The sequence below is a fragment of the Trematomus bernacchii genome, unplaced genomic scaffold (genome assembly GCF_902827165.1).
Source record: "Trematomus bernacchii unplaced genomic scaffold, fTreBer1.1, whole genome shotgun sequence".
Lineage (NCBI taxonomy): Eukaryota > Metazoa > Chordata > Actinopteri > Perciformes > Nototheniidae > Trematomus > Trematomus bernacchii.
Genome location: NW_022987313.1, coordinates 11,096,779 through 11,121,057, shown reverse-complemented (window position 1 = coordinate 11,121,057; position 24,279 = coordinate 11,096,779). Strand labels below are relative to the sequence as shown.

The 24,279-nt window shown below is 40.3% G+C and overlaps 1 protein-coding gene and 1 non-coding gene across 4 annotated transcripts in view; one reads left to right on the top strand and one right to left on the bottom strand.

The window, feature by feature from the left end:
* arhgef10 (Rho guanine nucleotide exchange factor (GEF) 10) overlaps positions 1–24,279 on the top strand; it is a 50,339-nt gene that overhangs the window by 7,872 nt on the left and 18,188 nt on the right. The window contains exons 3-22 of one of the 3 annotated variants that reach the window (XM_034122103.1): positions 2,845–3,252; positions 4,266–4,598; positions 6,201–6,237; positions 6,692–6,771; positions 7,099–7,155; positions 7,652–7,839; positions 8,777–8,893; positions 9,544–9,655; positions 9,852–9,964; positions 10,071–10,148; positions 10,229–10,408; positions 10,724–10,840; positions 11,220–11,312; positions 12,659–12,829; positions 13,632–13,777; positions 14,358–14,542; positions 19,190–19,305; positions 20,954–21,081; positions 22,485–22,585; positions 23,010–23,131. In XM_034122103.1, the coding sequence (XP_033977994.1) occupies positions 2,845–3,252; positions 4,266–4,598; positions 6,201–6,237; positions 6,692–6,771; positions 7,099–7,155; positions 7,652–7,839; positions 8,777–8,893; positions 9,544–9,655; positions 9,852–9,964; positions 10,071–10,148; positions 10,229–10,408; positions 10,724–10,840; positions 11,220–11,312; positions 12,659–12,829; positions 13,632–13,777; positions 14,358–14,542; positions 19,190–19,305; positions 20,954–21,081; positions 22,485–22,585; positions 23,010–23,131 (2,882 nt within the window). Of the gene's footprint in view, positions 1–2,844; positions 3,253–4,265; positions 4,599–6,200; positions 6,238–6,682; positions 6,772–7,098; positions 7,156–7,651; positions 7,840–8,776; positions 8,894–9,543; positions 9,656–9,851; positions 9,965–10,070; positions 10,149–10,228; positions 10,409–10,723; positions 10,841–11,219; positions 11,313–12,658; positions 12,830–13,631; positions 13,778–14,357; positions 14,543–19,189; positions 19,306–20,953; positions 21,082–22,484; positions 22,586–23,009; positions 23,132–24,279 lie in introns of all 3 variants that reach the window. The other 2 variants (XM_034122026.1, XM_034122174.1) reach the window with 2 other exon arrangements.
* On the bottom strand, positions 1,180–1,252 carry trnaf-gaa. The gene has a single exon. It is a non-coding gene; the product is annotated as a tRNA-Phe (tRNA).

Here is a 24,279-nt window from a genome sequence, read left to right as displayed (position 1 = left end):
CCAGGGCGATGCTGGAGCAGATCGTAACCCGGTGACTCATTTGAGCAGACCATTATGTGGCGGAGTGGAGATAGGACCACAGAACAGAATCCATATTGTAATTATGAATTGACAATGGGCACCTCAGCAAGGGAATGCATGCCAGTGTGCAAGCATGTATATCTCTCCATGATCTTGCATTTTAGTAAAGAGTAAAGATACTTTTTTATTTCCAGTTAAGGGATTTTAGAATGAAATCAGAATATATACATATACAGTATGTGGGCTTGCACTGTAGAGTAAGGTCGACATCCAGCACTCTCCATAATTAAGCTGCAGGCATGCGTACCCTGACTGCCAACTATCAATGGACTCATACGCATAGTTGCAGATGTACTATTGGATGGCTAGTCGTGACTGGTCATCTGGCCAAATCCAATCAAATCAGGTCCTGTTCTCTTTTGGCAAAGTCAAGTGTTTCACATTGACACCACACAGAGAGGATCTGAGTGCAAATTGTAGCAATTATTGGCAGATATGAATACACATGGCGCCGTTCTGGAGTACCGCTGATTCTAAGCCAGCTAGCTGTGCCTTATCTCTGTCTCCCAAACCATTCATTATTTCACAGATGGAAAACGACAGATAGCATCTCTGTTTCCAGGTTTGCTCTTGGCACCTCTCTTTTTTTGTGCAACGTTAGTCACGGTTGCAGATGGACATGGGGTCCGACAAAGTTGACCCGGACCATTAGTCACAGACCGCTCCTTCACACACTGACTACAGGGTGGAACAAATACCTGTCAAAGCCTGAGGGAATGCTACTGGTGATTTAGAGCTGTATACATTGCTGTGAGGGACTTCAAAGCTACTAGGTTTGCTGCAGGGAGTGTGAGAAGATTTACCTGGTCACTTTCATTGGACCGCTCAGGCCTGCAGGCTAAACACAGCATGTTCTAACAGCTAACGTGGTTCTTTTGATGGTAAGTGTGTGTAATGAATAACCTTATCAGTAGATCTTTGTGGTCACATAAATGCTTCAGTTGACCAGGTCTGACGGGAAGGACATTGGAAATCTAGGGAAAGCTAAACATGTCAAGAGGAAAAGGTGGATCCCAGGTGTTACAGGAACGCTTTATGAAGGGTTTACATTGCATCTCAAAATGGCCTGGGGGGGGGGGGGAAGGGAAGAGGTCAAAATGCCGAAACCAGGGATCGAACCAGGGACCTTTAGATCTTCAGTCTAACGCTCTCCCAACTGAGCTATTTCGGCATAGAATGCTCATGGTGACATTGTGTACTCGTCGACCATTAAATTGGAATTTTCTGTTTTCTTTGGGAACACAGTCAGGATATTAGAGTCAGGCTTTGGACTGTGAGTTGAATACAATCAAGCTGTGACTACTGATGAAATTGCTCACAAAGAATCTGTGGTATGCTAGCCATCAAAACTGTGACAAAGATATTATCATAGGACGATTAGGAGAACTCCTAAAATGTGACTTATATAGGAAAATCTTCAACCCTTGAGAAGAGCTGAAGGGTTAAGTGGTGAGAATGGGAGTTACTTCCTTTCAGGCTCTGTGGTTGTGACTCAGTGTATCCCTCTGTGAACCCTGTTTAAAGGATTTCCTAATATTTTCCACAGTATTCAATTCAGGGTGCATTTTTTGAATGTTTTCTCTCCTTTTTTTCTTTCACTGCACTACTGAATTCAACCTAAAACACCTTCCTTACACATTCAGCTCTAAGGGCCAAAGCATGATGCCAGGTTTTACATTCCACATCTGTTTACTTTCTCTTGATTGAGCTTCACTTACTCAGGCCCACACTATATATAATGCAATACTCAGGCTGTGCTCCTCACTGAAGGGAGTAACAGCTCCCTTTTCCTGCCGGCCTAATTGCAGCCTGGAAACTGGAAAGACATTTGTTGTTCCCTTCCTGTCTGCTGCCAAGTGAAGGCTCTGATGCGAGTGTGACGCCTTTGAACCCTGACTGTGTCTCAGAGCTCTGCCCTGGTTGGTTTTGCTTTTAAAGTAAAACAGCCGATGTGCTACATCGGAGCAAATCCCAACTGTAAAAATGTCTGTAAGAAAACATACTGCTGTAGTAGACCCCACCCTTAATTATAAGTCTGCTTGTGGCTCAGTCTTTTAACTTTAACAGCCCAAGGACTAAAACTGCCACCCACAGTTTAAAGAGTTAAATCCTACGTATGTTCAGCCAAATCCTCAAAAGCATACAGTGTGGTGTGATGACCCTGCCTGTCATCACAGAGCTCTGCTTGTTATTCCTCTAATATCTTATGAATATTATTCTGACATGGACTGTGAGTCAATGTGTCGAATGAAAAGGAAGTTACTGAAAATAAATCTGAATTTCTAAGAAAAAACTGCTTAATTTTTATAAATGTTGACATAAAATAGTCCCACTTTTCTAGTCTAGTAAAACTATGCTTTATTGATTTGGAGTGATTAGGTCACATGATATTTAAGCTATTAAAAATAAAGAGTTTTCAATAAAAGAAAACTGCTATTTATTTTGGCAAAGTACTCAAATCAAGTAAAAAGAGTTGTGTCCAACTTTTCTGTTAATAAAATGCTACATTTATTTAGAGTAAATAGGTTACAAAACATCCAAAAAATATTAAATCTTTATAAATATATGTATTTAACATAGAAAAAACACATCCTGATTGTCTTGTGTAGTAAAACAATGTTACTACTGATACATTGGTGCATCCCCAATAAATATTATTTTAATATTCTTTGAAAGTAGATCCTACACACTTTTTTTTTTTCATAAAAAGGACATTTCTGTTATATGGCCCAGAACATGTCTGAACCTTATCTCTGTTTTCAGTGTTGGCAGACAATGTTCCCCATCTTGCTGATGAAGAGGAGGGGGAAGCCTTCGACTTTGATGACAGTGGTGATGATGTCCCTGAGGCTGACCGCCCACCCCCTCCACCTCCAGCTCCTCTACCCCCCAGCAGTACTGATCAGAATCAGGACATGACAGTGGTTAGTCCCCCTGAGGGGCATCTACCCAGCCCAGACCCCCCAGCACCCTCCATCACACCCCACACAGCTCCATCATCAGCAGAGGAACCAGTTGCTGCAAGCGCATCCTCCACAGCAGGTGGTGGAGCAGCAGCAGGAGGAGAGTGGACATCTGCTGCAGAGGGGGCTGATGACATGGAGACAGATTTACCACCCCCTCCACCCCCTCCTCTTGATGATGAGGCAGAGACAGACCCTGGAAGAACAGGTTTGCATCCCAAAAGTGTTGACATGTTATTGTTGGCTCCAGCGGAGGGAGAGTATTAGCCCTTCCTCTAATACAGTTGTGTATGTAAATGAGATGACTGCAAAGAACAACTCTGATATTTTCCAGCCGCAATCAAAAATTCCACACATTCCCCCCTTCATGTTTGTGTACATTATCTGGCTGTTACCCAGCTCCTTCAGCTCAGGTTAAAGTGGTGCAATCTGTCTCTCTCTTGACACCTTGTATCTCTGGCTGCCTGCTGCTGGAGGTTGTCTGGCTTTTATCACTGAAGCCATGACAGCAGCAGCAGCAGGCAAGGCCAGGCTCTACTCTCTCTCATGGGATGTCAACACTGCAATTATTGTTCTGCTTTTATCCTTGTAAAGCATGCATAATTGAACATACACATACACATTCATTCCTTTGTATTTCTATCAACATGAAATCCTCCATTGGCTATTAATAACATATCCCTGGATTCTCTGGCCTCTCAAATTGACCGCTCATCGTCATCTCTTATTCCAACCTAACTGTGTACCTTAACCAGAAGAGCTGCTTAAAATATGCCCATTTTGGATATGTGTGAATGCCAATGACTGTAAGCTTTGAACAAATGTGTTCGGTTAAGTTGTATAGGTATTGAAATGACCAAAATTCACTAGAAAATCAGCAGAAGTATTGTATGTGAGTAGATTAAATGACAGCAATGCATATATGGAAATAATAAATGCAAAACATAATACAATGCTAATCCCTCCTTTTTTTGAAGAGGATAATGTTGCGTTTGTAGTACTATATATATAGTTTACCTCAGAAGTTCAGAAAAAGAATGACAGTAAAAATAATCAATAATGAAAATAATTTGTTGTAGGTTTTCTAGAGATGCTTATAGAAAATTACTCTTTTTACATCCAAACGTTACGTTACTGTTTTGCAATTTCTTTAAATATCAATGTGCCCGACATTTTCTAGAAATCTAATGTATCTTCTGATGTATCTCCTGTCCTCACCAGGCAGCGAAGGCCCGGACGCGTCCCTCGATGACGCTCACCCTCCAGAGGGCGTCCCCGAGTCCTCCTCTAAGGGCAAAGTCAACCCCTACTCTGTGATTGACATCAACCCTTTCCAACTGCAGCAGCTTGAGCCGCAGCAGGGACCCTCCCCTCCAGTGGAGCCCAAGGAGCGGGAAGGGGACGTCCAGGATATCCTCAGCACCCCCGCTGGCATCACTTCAGGATACTCAGTCCCAGTGCCCTGCGGCTATGCTACGCCCTCAGGAGTCCCGCTCATCACACCGGCTTACACCACACCCGTCATCATCAGACACCTCTCCACGGACGAGGATGGTAAAGTAGAGCCTGCAGCAGGGACATTCTGAAAGTACTTAAAGGCACAGTGCACCCCAAATATTGAAATACTTATTTTACCTTTTGGCTGTAGAGAAGTTGCTTCTTTCAAATATAATGGAACTCGATGGCTTGAAGTGGTCAAGGCAAAGCAAATAAACATGTACACTATACGTACTACAAAAAGAGTTCCATCAAGATCCATTACATTGGTGGGAAGGCAGACCTCTCCATGGCCGATATCTCTAACACTCTGTGACTCACACCACAACAATGTAGACTGATTATTAGTATTACATGTAAGAGGAAAAATATGTAATTTCGTTTTTTTTGTGGGGAACTGTTCCTTTAATAATTATAATAATAATAGCTAATTAAGAAAGGAGGATCAGATGATGACAAATGTTTGTTTATTTTAAACATCCACAACAACAGACAATTCTGTGGACATTAAGGCCCTGTTTATTCTTGTTAGTTTGAGTGAAATGATTCCTCTCACTGCACTAAGACCTAGATTTACAGAGCTATGACACCTAAACGCTGTCTCAACTACTTCTGTCCTCTGCCTTTGTTTTTCCTAAAGCCTTGCCACACAGTAGGGACTAAATTTAGCCCTCCCCAAAGATCTGGGTTTGGCTGCGAGGATTTTTCCGGTTTCCATAAAAACTAGCAGTAGCTTCTCCAAGCCTGAGGCTTGGCATGCTGAGGAGTCTGATTACACTGTCATTATCTCACCAAGGTCACTACAGGATGAAATACTCAGTCTACTTTATTTTAGTAAAATAGTTTTTAATATCATAAATGTTTAAAACTCTATGACCAAAGCAATCTGCGAGTCCTGGACATGATATACAAAGCAAGGACATTCTGCCAAAGTTATCACAGTTGCCATGACATGTTCTGAGAAAGTACATCGGATGTATCTTATCCTAGAGTTTAGACGTGGGTACATGTCAGGTTAAATGTATGGAGGCACATGTATAGGGAAATGTCATCTAAACTAAATCCGGGGCAATAATGGATATTTGGAATCATCAGTGACCCCTAGTGGCATATGAACACAGTTACAACTGAGAAGAAGAAGAAGAAGAAGAAGAATTGGGAGGGATGAAACCCCTCTTTAATGGTCACACATGCAGAGCACACAGCACACACAGTGAAATTTGGCCTCTGCTTTTAACCCATCCTAGTACCAGGAGTCTAGCACTAGGAGCAGTGGGCAGCTATTGTACAGCGCCCGGGGAGCAATGGGAGTGAGGGGGGAAGGGGGATGTCCGGTGCCTTGCTCAAGGGCACCACGGCAGGGCAGGAGGTGAACTGGGACCTCTCCAAGTAGCAGTCCACACTCCACATTTTAGGTCTGGTCGGGGACTTTCTACATCTTGGTATTGGGAGAGCATTTGGGGTTCCATGACGTACAGGAGGACGTGCAGAAACATTTAAATTAAATAATAATACTTACGTTCATACTCTAATTTACATTGCAGCTTTTGTTCTTGGATTAGACAACCAAAGGACCTAAAAACAGGGTTACATGCAAGAAAATGTAATGTGTTGTGCAAGTGTTATTTTTTGTAAAGTGTTCTGTCTTTCCTTCTTCAGTCACTGTGGTTGGGACTGGCAGCACCGCTGTTGACGGGTATGTATACAGCAGTTCTACAGCAGGGATTTATTACATTTAACGCTAAATCCTTTATCATTAGAGAGGTATGCAAAGTATGTTCCTTATGTTCAGCTATACTCACTAACTATCAATAAATATGCATTATATCAAAACGATACGCCCAAGATAATAGTAAACACAGCTTTGTAGAGTTATAAGAAATGCAGCCGCTGTCAACATTTTTAAATGACAGCAGTAAACATATATATTTAATAAGTCTTATAGTTAATGTCGTTCTTTTTTTGTGTAAGACTTATTCCTTCATTTGTATTAATCCTATTGAACTCAATGTCTATTTGCCCTTGTTGAAATGTGTTGCATTTGTATTTTATGTTTAGTATAATGCAAGAGCTACTTCTCTCTTCAAACTATACAATCGTTTGTCGAGTTGTACTTTTGTTTATTTCAATATTTTCTCAAGTGTTTTCAGTGAGGAACATCCACCTATCAGAGAAGAGGATGCTTTGGCTAAATGGGCTTCTGATCCTGCCAACACTGCATGGATGGAAAGTAAGGAACAATCCACAACATTCGTACATCGAGCACAGATACATGCATCATATCCATTAATAGAACACTGCTTTCAGTTCTCTACTTGCTTCTCCACTCAGTGCATGCCTTCATGGTGCTGTTAGCTTTTTTTTCCCTTCTTCTTTTGACACCATTGAATTCCCAGACACTTCCTTCCCTGTTCTTTTGAGGAAGCAGACCTGTGTGTGTGTGTGTGTTTGTGTGTGTGCTTTTCTTTTAGATCCTTTCTACATTGCATCCTGCTCGTTGTGTGAACATTCTTGTGATGTGGGAAATCATGAGTTAGTTGTTTTATGTATGCTTTAGATCCAGATGAGGTGATTTACGATGACGTGCCCAGAGAGAACTCTGACTCCAACACAGGTTTGTGAAACTCTTTCAAAAACATTTCACAAATTCAGTTTTTTACTTCCTGTCTGTAGGTTTAAGTCTGTCAGCATCGTTTGCTTTCACTTCCAAATGTATTCTGTCTTGAAACTTGAATACTTGAAATATGAATTGAAGTTGCAATCCAATCAAATCACCAGTCAATACTTTGATTAAATTAGCTTTTTTACTACTACAGGAACCCATTATGGTATAATACAATGTTGTACATTGGGAAAAGGCTATTGCTCTGAAAATGACCACGTACATTTATCACACCTTTAACCTGCTATCAGCATTATAAGCTTTACAAAAACAGTAATAATTTTAAGGCTATTGTATTTGAGTGCATGACATTTAATTGTGTTTATCTACATATACATCATAACACTTATGCTACTGAGCTTAGATGGAAACAGATCAATGGTTCTGTAGGCTGTGTCCTTTAGTATTTTGGGTCGAATGTTCTTTTTCTCTCCTGTTTTTCATACAGATCCAGATGAGATGATCTATGATGACGTGGAGTTTGGGGAGGAGGGAGGCTGCGGCAGCTCCCTGGACAACGGCTGGAGCTCCAGTGAGTTTGAAAGCTACGACGAGGCCAGCGACGGGGAAGGTCGCGCTGAGAACGGCCTGCCCCACGCCTTCATGAGAGGAAAGCCCCCCCAGAAGAAAACCCATGTTAGTATAACAATCACCCTCCAATGTCTCTGTCAACATTACAACCAACAAACAACTCAGTCTCAGTATCACTGTATATCTAAAGGTGGGCATGAGTTGATGAAGAAGGGTATATTTTATTTGTAATTTATTTGTAATTAGTGAGGGCTTGTCTTCTTTTACACCCTTTACATTATCCACTAGGATGTAGATGTGATGTGTTTGTTTACATGAAGTTGTGCTTAATTCTTTTTAGGATTAAACAGTTCATTTGTGCATTTGTTATGGAATCCACAGTTCCTTTGACCCTGAAAGAGATCAATCTGGGTTAGCTTCAGCTGGCTGTACTGTAATGTTTTGTGGAATTAATAATAATTAATTGAATTGAAATAATAATTCAACTGTGTTAACATGGTCATAAGTTAAGGAGATGTAATTAAATGTCGTTTGGTGTTCATAAATATATGTACTTACACATGAAACAACCATTGTTGAGTTTGTCAAAATGAAGGGGGGGGGGAACATTTTTTGTGATAATGTGGTTGTGACAACTCTCAGAAACTGACACTTACACATTATTATATTTCAATATTATGTTTCCTGATCTGTGATTTTGTTGGCTAGAATTAAAACTGTCATTGGCAGATTTCTTTGTCAACTATATCTAGCTAGCTAGTAAAGCTAGCTTTTAGATAAGAGGTTTAAAACACTGTTTCCAGCTGATATTTAATATATATATTTTCCAGTATTTTGTGAAACTGTATTTTGCTATTTTTCAGTGGACCCAATATATGAAAGAAAAACAGATCCCATGAACATGCCCTCTGGAAAAGTACATTTTCTGGAGGAGTATGGTCAGCAGAAACCATCGTATATCAAAAATGAAAGTGAATTTGCTGTGGAGGGTGCAAGGTCATTCCAAAACCATAACCATAATGCCTGCTTTGCTTTTGTTTAGCTCTCTGAAGATCTGACTCGTTTGAAAGATCACTATGAGAAAAAGATGAAAGATCTAATGGCAAATACAGTGGGAACGGTAGAGCTGCAGCAGTTAAAACAGAAACACGAGCAGAAGGTAAACTACCTGAGGCTCTCCTCGCCCGCCTCCGCTAGACAAAGTAGTCCCAACCCTTAACTCTCAGTCTAGCTAACCCCTCTCAGTGACTCGGTACCTTCAGCCTGCTCTCACCTGAATGACTTGTGGTGGTGGTAATGGTGAAGGGTTTGCACACAGATCATGTGCTTCCCTGTCAGAGGCACTTATCTTGTTATATGTTTATGCATTGGTGGTTGTTGTAAAGCTCAGTATATATTTTAATGTAACAGTTGGTGAAAGTACACTTAGAAAACAGATATTGAGATGTATGATTGTTATTCAAAGTAGCGGAAAACTGTTGTAACAGTATCATTAACAGTATCTCTTACAATGTAGAACAAGAACATGAATTATGTATTTGGCCACTTTGTTACTTTTAGATGATGTCCCATTTACTGTATCATCCTCAACTTCACTCTCCTGTTAACATGTATTAAACCATCTGCCTTTTATCTTCATCCCTACTTTAACACTGCTCCCTTCATGTGTAGCTCATTTCAGTTCAATAGCTTTGTTTAGACCATAAGTTTAGACACAGTAAACTAAACTTAACCTTGGTTTGAAATGATTAATTGTGGACTACATTACTGCCATATATATATATAACAGTGTATTTTGTCTCATCAAAGATGCAAAAGCTGGTGAAGGCAGCTAAAGAAGGGACCAAAGATGGACTGGAGAAAACCAAAGCTGCAGTGAAGAAGGGACGCTCTTTCATCAAAACCAAGTCATTCTGTCACGGTATATCATTTTCCTTCTTAAACAGAAAACTCTATTGCTGTTTCATTCCCAGTTAGGCTCTTCTCTCGTTGTGTTGAATCAGTGTACATTTCAGTATGAGTAAAGGACATCAACATTTGGCTTTTCTTTTTTCACTACAGCATTTGCAATCATATATTTTAGGTCCTTTACTTGCTCTGTTTTCCTAATCTCTCAGAGAGGAAGTCGACCTGTTTTGAGGATGAAGAGTCTGAACTCTTCATCGAGGTGGACTGCTTCAATGTTGAGCCAGTGCTGAGTCCAGCCCCCGAGGGTCTGTCACAGCAACAGGTAACGAACATGCCTTTCATCTTTCATCGCAATTTGTGTAACTCCTTTCTGTGTGAATTTGCTTTTAAATAAAACGATGCCATGGTTTGGTCTTTTCTCTTTACAGCTGGTGAGAAGATGTATACTGGAATCGATATTGGAGAGTGAGAAGAACTATCTTGAAGCACTGAAAAGGATACTAGAGGTATGCACGTGTGGCTGCAGTGATGTCAAATCTACTTTGATACGTTTTGTTTTTACATTTCATCTTGTCTGCTTTATCAGCAATACGAGAAGCCCCTGTCAGATCTTGAGCCGAGGCTGCTGAGCGACAGGAAACTGAAGATGACCTTTTATCGTGTGCGTGAGATCCTGCAGTCCCACTTCCTGTTCCAAATTGCCCTGGCGAGCCGAGTGGCGGAGTGGGACAGCCTGGAAATGATTGGGGATGTCTTTGTTGCATCGGTAAGCCGGGGCTGTTATTCTTAAACTTGTTATCCAAGATTTTCACTTTACTTCCTTGTTTTTGTACGGGAATTGAACCCTGGCATGACATCCGAGGGGCAGTTTGACCTATATGAAGTCTGCTCTGTGCCCTCATCACCTCACTACTGTCATGCCAAATTAAACAATAGAACTTGTACAAAAGAAACCTATTTTAGGAATATTTGCTGTTCTGATCAGATGCCACTATCGGCAGCATGATATCATTTGTCTTTCAAAACTGGTACAGTATCAGTATGTTCCTGCAATGTGTTGAAACGTTTTGTTTCTCAACAGTTCTCAAAGTCCATGGTGCTGGATGCCTACTGTGAGTATGTGAACAACTTCAGCACTGCAATGGCAGTGGTTAGGAAGACGTGTGCCGCCAAACCTGGCTTCCTGGAATTCCTCAAGGTTTGAGAAAAACGCATGAATGTGTCAAATTGAAAACTTTAACCACATTGCAGTGTGGAAACAGTGCCATAAATATTGTTACATATCATTGTATTTGCATACACATCTTTTAAAATAATTGTATTGTGCATTTTACCAGAAAAGCTTTACAGACACCGTTAAAACCATTCATAAACTGAAAATCTTGCAGCCGATAACATTGAATGCAGGACATATCGAATTGTTTCCTCATTTAAATACATCTAAAATAAATCTACTCGTATGTACATGAATTTGCCTGGTAAATACATATCTGTACCTTGCTAGCGTGCATATTAGCCTTATGCATCCTTTAGACCGGTTCCTCACTACACATTCTAACCCATCTTCCCCCCTACAGCATCGCCAGGAGACCAGCAGTGACCGGATGACTTTGTACGGCCTGATGATGAAACCTATCCAGAGATTCCCACAGTTCATTCTGCTCCTTCAGGTATGATGAATTCTTATTCTATAGAGGAACTTAACCTTCTGTCAACATTTATAAATGTTCTCTCATGGTCTAATAGTGTCGAAACATATTATAAAACATGAACAGCTGTCTTCCTAACTCCAAAAACTAGAGGGCTAAAACTCATGTATAGTTAAAACTAAGTATTCATTCTGGAAATGCTTCATAGTCAATGTATTGAAATGTCATCAATGACTCTCGCTAGATTTCTGTTTCGCAACCTGAAAACACTACAATAGAAAATATATACAAACATCCTGTGGGTCCACAACATCAGTTTCCTATTCATTGTCTACATCACAACTGTGAGACTTACTTCTGTGGTTTGTGGAGAGAGAGAAGCTCATGTTCACAAATATTGACTGAACTTCCCCCTAGGCCATGGAAATAATATTGGCATGCGTAATTAAGGCGGTGTCCTACTTTCAAGCTCCAAACTGCAGTATACAGAAGACAGTGTAGTATATTATTTGACAGCAGAGGGAGCTCCATACACGTTAATCAAAGCCCTTAAGGGGAGGTGAGGGAAATGCTCTGAGTGGAAATCTTCAAATCGTTTTTTATCCTGCCCTGGATTATTAGATTGTCTCTTCTAGAAAACATAAGAAAATGTAGGACACTGGGTTGCTTTCTTTAAGGAGGAACATGTTTTCCAGCCGTGTTTGGACCACACAGGTTCTTAGGTCATGTCATGTTTGCTATATAGATATTTTATGGATGTGTGGGAGAGGGCATGCTTTCAATGTTGTTGGACAAGATTATTTAGATTAAGGACTTGTAAAGTACGGTTTCTTTTCATGAATGAAACCGTTATAAAGCACTTTGAGATGTGTCCTTTGTGTATATAAGATAAGATAAGATGGACCTTTATTAATCCCGTGGGGAAATTCAGGAGTTTAAGCAGCAACAGAGTGAGATTGAAAAACAGGACAGTACAGATTCACACAAGACACACTCAATTAAAGATACAATACAAATGATATACAGGTAAGTAACTGTTAAGATGAATTAAATGAACATATATACATACAGTATTTGATTCCGGATTGTTAAATATATTTACATGTATGTGTGCCAGTCAAAGTTACTGACTTACTAATCAATGACTGACTAAAGGCAAGGCAAGTGTATTTATATAGCACCTTTCACCACAAGGCAATTCAAAGTGCTTTACAACAATGAAAGACATTAATAAGAAATAGTGCAGCGGAAACACATTATAAACATTAAAAAGCAAAGACAATAAAACGTGAATAACACAGGAACATGAATACAAGTTAGGATGCAGTGTAAGACTGCAGCATGACTCCTCTGTGCTTCCTCATCAGGACATGTTGAAGAACACCCCAGTGGGTCACGCTGACCGGCTGCCCCTGCAGATGGCCCTGACTGAACTGGAGACGCTGGCAGAGAAACTCAACGAGAAGAAGAGGGAGGCCGACCAGCGCTGCGAGATCCGTCACATCGCAAAGGCCATGAACGAGCGCTACCTCAACAAGGTCTGCTCACTGTCCGCTCTGACGTACATTCGTATGCAGTTTTCAATGTACAGTATTATGCTGTCGCTCTGTGTTCTTCATTCCTGAGTGGTTAGAGTTGATGATTCACTCATTGCTCAGTGGTCTCAGTGTGCACACTTTTGGCGGATCTTTGATTATTTTAGCATATGTATGGCATTTCTCTCCGTCCCAGTGTGGGCGGCCATCAGGCAATTGAGCTTCACATTTTCTCAAGTGTTCTTTTGCCTGAATAGCGTATTTTTAGCGCATGGCTTCACACACAATACCAGCTTCCCCAAAGGTGTAATTATTTGTCTATCTGCAGCTACCCACTCTGTTATTTAGTGTAGGAGCATGTGTTTACAGGACAATCTACATGGGGCAGAGGAGTTTTGTTCCTCATGGCCTTTGATTGCTGAGAGCCACTGTTGATAGCTGCCACATACTGTAGGCTGGTACCCAAAGTGTACAGTAGAATATGAGAGAAACATGGGAGAAGGCAGGGTGTGATAACATGAGACGAAGGTTACAATACCCAGAGATAAAAAATAAATAAAATGCATCAGGATTGTTTTTTCTTGTGTGAACCAATAAAATGAGATGGGAGTACTCTGAGTCTCTTTATCGTTTACATGACCTTACTGAACTTGGTGTTGTTAGCTAGGTACTGAAACAAAGAGAAATATCAAAACTGATAATGTGAAGTCACCAAGTTTGCAAAATGTATGAATAATCATGGTAACATTTGTTGTCGCTTGTATAGAGGATATTTTCTTAAACTATATTTATCATTATCCTTTAGCTTCTGAGTAACGGCAGCCGCTACCTGATCCGCTCAGACGACATGGTGGAGACGGTCTACAATGAGCGTGGTGAAATCATCAAAACGAAGGAGCGACGCCTCTTCCTGCTCAACGATGTCCTCATGTGTGCCACGCCCAATATCCGGTAAGAGTGACCGCTAAACCAGACCTGTTCTTACTGTCTACCTTAATGTGCACCTTCTGCTGCTCTCCGGTCGCATTGTCCTATAATCTTTTAACCATTTTACAGAATTAGAAATGGATAGTTTATTTTCACTTTGCCTTTTGTTTGGGAATATTTAATGTAACGGGATTTTTCTGACCATCAAATCGGACTTAAAATCCACTCTCAAGTATAGAGAAATATGGCAAGTAGTTGTAAATAAGTGTAACCTTAGGTTGACTTGTCCCCTCATGGAGTGTATAGGTCGGACCCAAAATACCTTGTTATTTAGCAAAGAGTTAGTGGATTCCAATTTCTGTGCTTTTCAGCTTCTGTCCTGTAATTGTTGGTCAGCACAAATCTGCCTCTGAGTGAAATACATTTCATCTTACCTTTTGTTGGCCTTTTCTACCTCACTGATGTTATTCTTCTCCTCTTCACCATCTTTTCTTGCACTCATATTTTCCCCTCACACATTTTTTGTCCACAAACAAGATGTTAAGAACAATATGAACCAGAGCCACTTTGTCTCATGACCTCCATCTCTTTGGGCTCTGTCCAGATGTCAGGATGGCAGCGGGAGCAGCAGTGGCAATGCCCCCCCCGACCAGAAGTTCCTCCTGAAGTGGAGCGTGCCTTTGAGCTTCGTGGACGTGCTAGAGTTTGGATCCAGCGAGGACATGGCCGAAAATACCCGCTACACAACACCTCATTCTGGGGAGAAGGTGGTCATCAACGCCAAGCCAAGTATGAACCAACATTCTGTTAAATCAGTTATACTGTGGTGCTGTTTCTCTGTTAGGAAAAGTGACAGATAAGTTGAGTGAGTTTAATTAGGTGAGGTGTTAAATGTGTCAAGTAGACCATGGGGATTTGACTCTGGGATATGAGCCTACTGGCTGGTTAATTGCTTGTGTTTCATGACTAGTTGATGCATGTATCTATGGTCATTTAGAGCTGCAACAGCTGACCAGCTAATCCATTGAGTCGATCAACATGAAAAATAATTGCTTACTATTTTGATTGATATGTTGATATTCATTTGAAAAGCAAAAATGGCAGAAAATGCTGTTTTAAAGCTCTGGAGATTTCGTGATGTTGAATAGAAAATCTTTGAATTTTGGAATGACAAACAAGATATTTGAGGGCATCACATTGGACTTTCAGACACTGGAAGGAACATTTTGTAGACCAAACAATTTATCCATGAATCTAAAACTAATATAATAAAAGTAAGTGTTAGTTGCAGCCCAGGACTCTATATAACCTGGATTTAAGACATTTTCTCTGGATGTTTAAGTAAAGCTCTCTCAGGGCTATAATTATCAATATTACTTGCAAAAACTGTAGTAATTTCACTACATGATTCTAATCCAGAGTTAGTTGTTTCTAACCAGACATTCACAGCCATTTTTAGAAATTGTGTCAGACCCGCACTCCATCCAGTCCAGCCTGAATGTGAATTATTTCCTTCTGGGATCCTCTGGGCTGCTGGCTGCTGACTGCAATGATTTCAGTCTTTCCACTGTGTTTCCCCGTCACCAACAGCTGCTCAGCCACTTTAAAAAGCCAAGATCTGACTTCAATGAGACATATCCAAAGTCTATATTTTAGTGGTCACAGCATTGCAGTTGTTATGCTAAGGATGTAGATTTATTTTGGGGTGTATGTGCTTGTGCCGAGGTAATGTTAGCAGTTCACACTGCTGGGCTGGATGAGTGCTTTCATGTTGTGTTATCCCTGTCAAAGGTGGTATGCGTTCAAGCTGAGGTCAAAGGATCACTCTGTCTGTTGCCAATGCTAGTGGGCTGGAATTACTACCACGGAGAAACTCACTGCACTCTCTCTCACCATCACTCCTCTCCCTCTGCATTACAGTTACATCATGTTCAGTTTCTTGCAGCCAGTCAGATTTATCTTTTAAAACAAACAGTGTGATATTTCTTAGGTGTTTTGGCATTCTGTCCACCTGCTATGCTGAATTTCCACACTTTCTCACTCTTCCGCAGCCCTAAACAAGTTTCTCCCCTCATTTATCCGCCTTTTATTCCCTTAATTTCCACTTAAGCTACATTTGATGCACTCTCTATTGCACCCATCAATAGAGGCCACCTGTCTCCCTCTGATACCTCCCTGAGCTCTATACAGATGGCACAGACAGACCTGAATAACATCTGCTCTGACTATAGGGGCTTAGGGCTGCAAAGGGCATCTTAACCCGATGTGATGATACAAGTGCATTCACACTCTCCTTATAGGCCTGAAGAAGGCCACATGGGTCATTAGATAAGGTGTTGTGGAAGTTGATATGAATTGATTTGGCCATAGTTCTATAAAAAGTGTCTTTGAGCAGAGCTGTTAAATATACTTGACAGGACTGTACTGCCGTATTCGTCGACAATAGCTTGCTGACCTTTATTCAGTCCCCTTACTCTGATTTCCCCCAACCAACTGTAGCCCGGTGTGTGTGTCTCTGGGAATATGAGTGTGCATACGAATGTGTGCAATGTCCAGGAACTTTTGACAAGTGGAAACAATTGTTTTTTTTTTAGTCAACCGTGTGATGCCAAAAGCAGCTTGTTGACCAGTCTGCTAGAAGACAATGAGAAGCCTCTCCAGCTCATGATGTCACCCCTCTGGTGTCTCTCTGCTTATTTAACTCTTCTCTACTCTGAATAGCAATCAGACCACCGTGCTGTCAGATCATCTAATTCTCCTGCTGCTTTCAGTCAGTATGTAATTTGTAGATCAATTGTTTGTTTTTAGGAAGTGTGTAATCGCTGGGATGACTGCCGTGTTTCCTATGATACTGCTGGGTCGGTTTTGAAAGAAAAAAACTAGGGGCATTTGGCACTCTCACAATGAGCCATTCAGGAAGTTGGACCCGAGTTGAAACGAGATGCACAGTGCCCGTTTGTCTGTGGGAATGGTCAATTTGGTAGCGTCCTATTATTTAAAGGCATAATATAAGCAAAATGTGGTAGAGAAGGGGGAGAAAAGCGTACTGCAAGGCTTGTGCACACCCCCATCATACACCGGTCACAGGGTATGGAAATAACCGTAGAATGCAGAACTTAGACTCTGTTTGATTGTTAGAACTGTTTGATGTAAACTCAAATCATGCACAGGAATATTGGAAAAGATGTAGTTAAATCATGTTTCTTTTCTTCAACAATGCCTATATTAACTAGTCCTAAGATAGCACTCTGTCATATGATACTGGCTATGAATGGACTGATGTAGTTGCACTTGCTCCAAGCATGACACACCATAGAGCAAACATGACAGGTTTATTCAGCGTTTCTGCCCTGACCTGAATTCAACCCCCTGACTGAGACAGATGAGCCATGAAAATTGCATACAGCTCCACTGGAGAAGGCAAATGGAAAAAAACAAACAAACATGATAGGAGAAGTGCACTCCAACAACAAACGTTTCATTTGATCTTAAGTAAATAATCATGAACTAAAGATGAATGGTGTCTTTGACTTGATCCACGATTACAAAAAGGTCATTGATCATAAAAACATCAATGAAATGCAAAACCCATTCATACTGCAGGGCTGCTGGGTTATGTGTGAGCTCATGCATATGTGCTGACACAAAATAAGTTATGTCTCTGTGAGCAGCCACTTGTGTACAAACTCAGAGGGAGACATTTCTAAGTATTTCTCCCGGAGACCACCTACAAACACGGATTTTGGATAAACAGGCATAGTGTGCCCTGAAAGCCCAGTCAGCGAGATCTTCGGTAGAGCACTGGACTAGGTTGCCATGGAGTCGGAGCACCAGGCAGACTGTGACTATTGTAGAAGAAGAAGAGGAGGAGGGAAGGAGGGAATAGCAGAAGAGTAGAATGGTAGAAGCAAACAAAGTCATTTTGGTGCCAAATACTCTGATGAGGTTTAACTGTTTGTTCACCGATACACGCTCTACGGTTTTCAGCTTTAATTGGAAAAAGCCCTGTGCATGTTTATTGAGCCATTTGATCGAATGACCTCGATATCGTTTCGCATTGACCATTTATTTCCAACTGACAGGCTTTCCCCCTGTGCTCTGAACAAGCAAGTCTTCATGATCATCTTTATGAGAGAAAGAAGTTGATGGAGAGGAAAAGCAGTGTTTTCATTTTGATACAAAACATCAAAACAAAGGATTATTGGGATCAATATATCAAGTGCTGAGAGGCAAATACCTAAGGTTGCAAATGGGCGGAACATTTTTCAAGGAAAGTTAAGTTAATGGTGGAGATACACATAAATAAAGAATATTAGGTCTAACTAATGGCATGTTTTGGTTTAAAGATTGCCCATTTATTTGAATTGTAACCTTGCACTGCATTCAGCAGAGCACTCCCCTATCATGTAATGGCATCCCATTACAAAGGAATTTAGAAAAAGTACAACTCTGCATGGAACGTGCATCCTCCCATTTCATGACCTGTAAGGCTCACACCACTGCCAACACTGCTGCAATTTCTGAGCCTTAAGAGAAGTGAAAAGAATATATTTGATATTGCTTTTGCTTTTAAAGTTAACCAGCAGGTAGCAGACTTAAGCAGTAAAAGTACACCTTTTATAACTTGTATGTAAACCCTTCTACTAGTTCTTGTTAGCTAGCTGTTACCATGTGGGTTGTAGTGTCAAACAGTTTTAGTTCATTTATTTCAACTTAGTATTAAACATTCATTTTCTAAGAGTTGCTCACTTCAAACCCTAAGTTTGCACAAAACAACATTGTAGGCTCAAATTTGAAAGTATCTTTCCACATTAGTTAATTGCTAGCTAGCTTACTCACCACATGGCAAACATTATTGGATTGTTTTAGTAAATCATTGAATTGTCTACTAATGATAAGGTAAAAGGTGTGTTTCTTTCTGCATGTGACATGGTTTATACTACTTTAGCAGATAACCCCTATATTTGTCTTTTAAGCCACTGAATTTCCATCAATTCCCCATAATGTCCCATTCATTTCCATGGTACGTTTCCACCTTGAATATTCCTGGACTTAGATGTTGCAATTCCCCAAACAAAATGGAATATTTGTGCTGCCTCTGAAAGCTCACACTCCAGAGCACTCGGTGAGAATCACTGCCAAGTTTGCAGAGCTGTCACCGCTCCCTGTGAGTGATTGTCCTTTATTGATTTTCTCTTTTTGTCCAATTTGAAAGGCTTCTCCGACAACACTGGCCTCACCCTTTGCTGCCGGTTTATCTAACTTTCCATAAAGGTGACATCAGCTTTTGAGGTCTCAGCTTAATTTCCCTGCTACTTGGCAGTTTTGTAGGCTTTTATTATTTCTAGCTGAAATTTAGAACACAGCCTCTTGATTGTTGTCACTGCTATGTATGAGTGAAACATTTGTTTATGTTTTTGTGTGTGTTCTCCATAGATAAGCTGTACATGGGCCCCGGTCAGTTGTACCAAGATCTGCAGAACCTGATCCATGACCTCAGTCTGGTGAACCAGATCTCCACCATGATCAGCAGCCTCAAAGGAAACTACCAGGTACTGTATGACTATACTGAACACAAGCTGTGAGTTAAAGTCACATCAGTTCAACTCAACACAGCTCTATAATAATAATATCAACTTTATTTATATAGCACTTTTAAAAACTAAATTAGTGCTTTATGTATTAGCAAAAACATTTCAGTACTGATATGACATATTATCAGACATAACAAAAGTTTAAATGGAAGAAAATACCCAAAAGTAACAGAAGTAACCTTTTTACCTACCTCCTGTGGTCCAGGAAATGTATCAAATGTAACAAATAAACAAACCTTGCACCCTGGTTTGGACATTCAGGTGTTACAAAAATATGAAATAGATGCAATAACATTACATATAACATAATAGGTTAAATAATATTTCCAAAAAATATATATACTTTATTGTGCCTTGGAGAACGTTTTATTTAAGTGCAAATCAAAATGAAATGTCATCACATTTCATCATCAGTTTATTATATCTGCAAGGGAATACATATTAAAAGGTCATCAAAAATAAAAAAACCTTATCACACATACATTTAGCTTTGTTGTGAATAATTGACTACTTGTTTTTGGTCATATTTCAAACGAATATGAGTTGAATAGTTATATTGTGTCTATTAATATTATTGGAAGTTTGCCAAGAATTGACATTGACGAATGTTCCCCCAGTGAACTTCAGGACTTTTATCATGTTTCCTCAGATGCTTAAGGGCTGGGCTCTTATGAAGGCGTGTAATGTCTAAACTGAGGAATGTGCCGGCGTGGGCAATTCGTCTCGGGAACACTGCGAGTCTCTTATGACTTAATTTGCAACATTCAAGCCTGTCATATCATGTTATCATGTGGCCACACACACAAAGATAACACACACACACACGTCTTTCTGTGCTGTTGGGATAGTGTTTTAGTTTGCACAGCGCAGCATGAGTGTGTGTGAGATGTGTTTGTGCTGTAGTGGTCGGCCTGTCAGAGGCAGAGTGGGAGGCAGAGAAACAGTGAGGCTCTCAGAGACGTGTGTCCCAGAGATGGAGAGATTGATGGGGGAAAAAAAGAAGCAGGACTGAGCTGTACACTGCCAAGCATTTTTCACTACATGTCCTAACGTAAAGGATGCTAACAGACAACCGTTAACATGTTTAATAAAATGCCTTTCATACAGTTAGGAACCATGTATTGAAAGATCAAGACAAATTTGTGATGGCACTGTAAAGGAAAACGTCACCCACACAATGACCATTTGTATATCTATTACTCAGCCATTGTTAAATTGATCTATACCCCCCTCTTTTTTCAAGCCTTTCCTTCCTGTATGAGTAATTGGAGTATTCTTTTAAGGCAACATCTGCTTCCAGCATAACTGATCCCTCTACAGTTTATAAAGTAGCCTACACTGATTTGCAAGAGAAGTATACAAGCACAATATCATTTACATACAGAAGGCCACATATGTCATCTTCACCAGTATGTGTGTAATGTATTGTATTTCATTGCTGTGACATGTTTTTTCATGTTAGTATCCCCAATGTAAATAACTGTAATGTTATCCTAATCCTATTCCCATTGTTGTGCCAACAATAAGCCTTCCTTTCTCTCCCACTCACTTCCCATTAATTACCCTCTTTCTCATTCCCTCATCTCTTTTTCCCTCCTGTGTACAGAATGTAAACCCCACAGTGGCCCAGGATTGGGTGTCAGGTCTCCAGAGGCTGATACTGAAGAAGGAGGAGGAGATCAGAGCAGCTGACCGTTGTAGGATCCAACTCCAGCTGCCCGGAAAACATGACAAGTTCGTTTTCTACACACACACACATATACACAACTCTTACATTTGAACAGTCTCCAAAATCGTCTTGTTTTTCCTTGATTTGACCACAATCCCCTTTCATCCTTCTGAATGCCTTCCAGCTGCCCTGTGTGCCCATAGCTTTATGAGTATTAGAGCACATTTGAATATGTGGATAAACAAGCTTCTCCACCAGCTCTAATCTGAGGCGTTAATCTCAGGGGAGGAAATGTGCATCAGTGTTTATAAGCAAAAGGATACTCAGCGCTGCAGCTGGTTCTGACCATGTCACACATTTACACACACTATTATAGTCTGGAAGTGGTCCCTTATGAGTACATCCTTCATTGGCATTTTCACACACTCTTTCTCTTCTTAACTTCCGCTCTCCATCCCTCATCCCTGCTGCATTTAGCTGGTGAGATTATCCTCGGGTATGTTTGGAAACACAGCTGTGCCTCACTCATTCCTCTCCTGATCTCTCAAATCTCAAAACACACACAACACTTCTCAGCACCAGTCAGTGGCAGTAGAGATGCATATCACACACACACACACACACACACACACACACACACACACACACACACACACACACACACACACACACACACACACACACACACAATGTCCACATGAGCTGCTGATAGGAGCGATAATTGACATTGATTTGTGTCACATTTGTGTCACAGTAGGTCTAGTCAGTCAGTATTGAATGGACAGAATCATTTCCCCCCTTGGCTGGTATTCAACCCAGATAGAGCCCTTTCATTTGTTCATTATGGATATTTTTCTGTAACAGATACTAAGCACTGTACTGGTGTATATGTTTAGATATTCAGAAATGAACATGACCACCTAAAGAAATATTTAAGCAAAGAAGGCCCTTTGGTTGCTAAAGAGTAGACACATATTGCACTAAATTCATCATTTAGTATCATTTTGTTAAAGCATCTGTCATGTTTGTTTTAAAAACACTGTCTGGTAATGAAAGTACTTTTTTAAAGCTGTATGTGAGGACTTAAATGTAGTGAAAAAAATAATTTCCACTGTTCTTAACTTAAAAATACCTATTTTAATATGTAGTTGCACTTACAAGGCATTGAAGCCCCATACAGACATTGAGAAAAATGTTGTATTTATTTAACAAAAAATTATGAAAACATTAGTTTTGAATTCTGAACTCCTGTCCAGTGTGTGGCTGTTGTGCTAAGTTATCACATAGAGCTTTCAAAAAATACTAAATATGTGGAGTAAATCTAGATGGACATTGAAAAACATTTCACAAAATATCCTATGAAACACATTGATCATATTTTGTGATAATATACATATAACACTCAGAGTGTGTAATTTTCTTTCAACTTTCTAATCTAGTGTTTTTGTTTTGTCCTCTCTATTGGCAGGTTGGGTAAACCCACTTACTTCAGTGCAGTGTTCAACACCCTCAGCCCGGCCATCAAACAGTCATGGATCAGCAACCTGCAGATGGCTAAGCTGGCTCTAGGTACAGTACAACAACACTGTCTCAGTTCTACCATTGTTTTATTTCATTTTAATTGTGTATACATGCATTTATAAAATGTATCTGTTTACTTTCTTGACTTTTTGGTATATGTATCTCTTTATTTCATTGCCTATGACTTTTCAAGTGACTACAGTTAAACATTATTGGCTAATGGTTGTTAGGTCATCCTCATATTATGACCAAATCTAGTGTATTAAAATCAGCACCAAACAATGTTTAAAACTAGTTATAAGTTGATAGTTGTTTAATGTGACTTCTAGAGTCTTTTATTCTGAAGGCAGATACATTAGTGTGGTTAAAAAACAAGGCAGATAACTTGTTGTGGTTAAAAAACACTTGCTGCATACTGTACATCAGATCACGTGCTAATTGTGTGTGTGTGTGTGTTTGTGTGTTACATCAGAGGAGGACAACCTGCAGGGCTGGTTCTTCGCCGAGGAAGATGGGAATCAGATCAAAAAGCAGAAACACCCTCTTTTGCTTCGGCAAATGCCTGTGGTCATGTCAAAGCTGCAGGAGTTCAAGGTGAGACATTTTTATTTTCATGTAACTTTCTTAAGTGAATGCAACAAACAGTCAACCAGCCAGTCAGCTCAGTTGGTTATATCATGGTCCTAAAAGAAACAAGGTTGTGAGTTTGAAACACTAACAAGCAACAAGATCTATGGATATATTGTCTGCTGATTGGAGTTGTTAAGGAATAATTCTTCTAGATATCTAACCTTTTGCTCTGTGACGTTTTATGATCTACTCTGACGTCTGTTATCTCCTTTAAGGAAAGGCCTTGGTGCCATATGTGTTGTTGTCACCAGTTTGTGACCGGTCAACTCTCGGGCACAAATGGTAATTGTTGTGAGAACGCTGAGGCACTTCCTTATCGGTGTTTGTGGACTCTTAAGGTGTGAAATCTTTGAGGCCATAAGTGTCGGACGCAAGTGATTCAGTGTTCCCAGCTGTTTAGTCTACTCCCTCAGAGATGTTGATTACTCTCTGTGAACCAGTTAAAAGGTCTAACATAGAGAGAGGCTCTTCAGAATTGACGTGGCAACTCTCCCGTGAAGTCAGAACCTCTGGCTCTTGGACTTGTTTTGTGAATTCTCCGGCCGAAGCTCCTAATAAACCATCAGTGTTTGACATCAAAGCTCCAGCTCTATCCCGTGTCTCCTTCCTGAGTCGGTGACTCCCACTGCATTGCTACACAGAAGTTTCCCCCACAGGAGTGCACGGTCAGTTTGAATTAGGCCATTGCCAAGATTAAGTCCAATGTAGTAACCTCCAATATACATAGTGGCTGGTCAATTCAATGCCAAGGTCCGGCAACAGTATGGGTCAATGCTCATATTATAACACTGCCAGTTAACCTATAGATTAACCACAATGACATAACAAATGACCTATTCCATTTTATATATCACATTTGTTTCAAGTCACTTCCTAAAAACCAAGGAATAAGCATATTCAACTAATGATTTCTAAAATGTGTATCATTTAATGGTTTTATATTCCTTTATTCAACCGATTTGTGGAATGGAGTTAGATACACTGTGTTTGAGTTCATGTTGTCTTTTGCATTTGGAAGGTTACCATAGTTTGAATAAAGCAGCTACCAACATATACAGGCCTCTAGTGTAGGAAAAGGGAGGTCATCAGTATAAATGTAATCTCAAATCAAC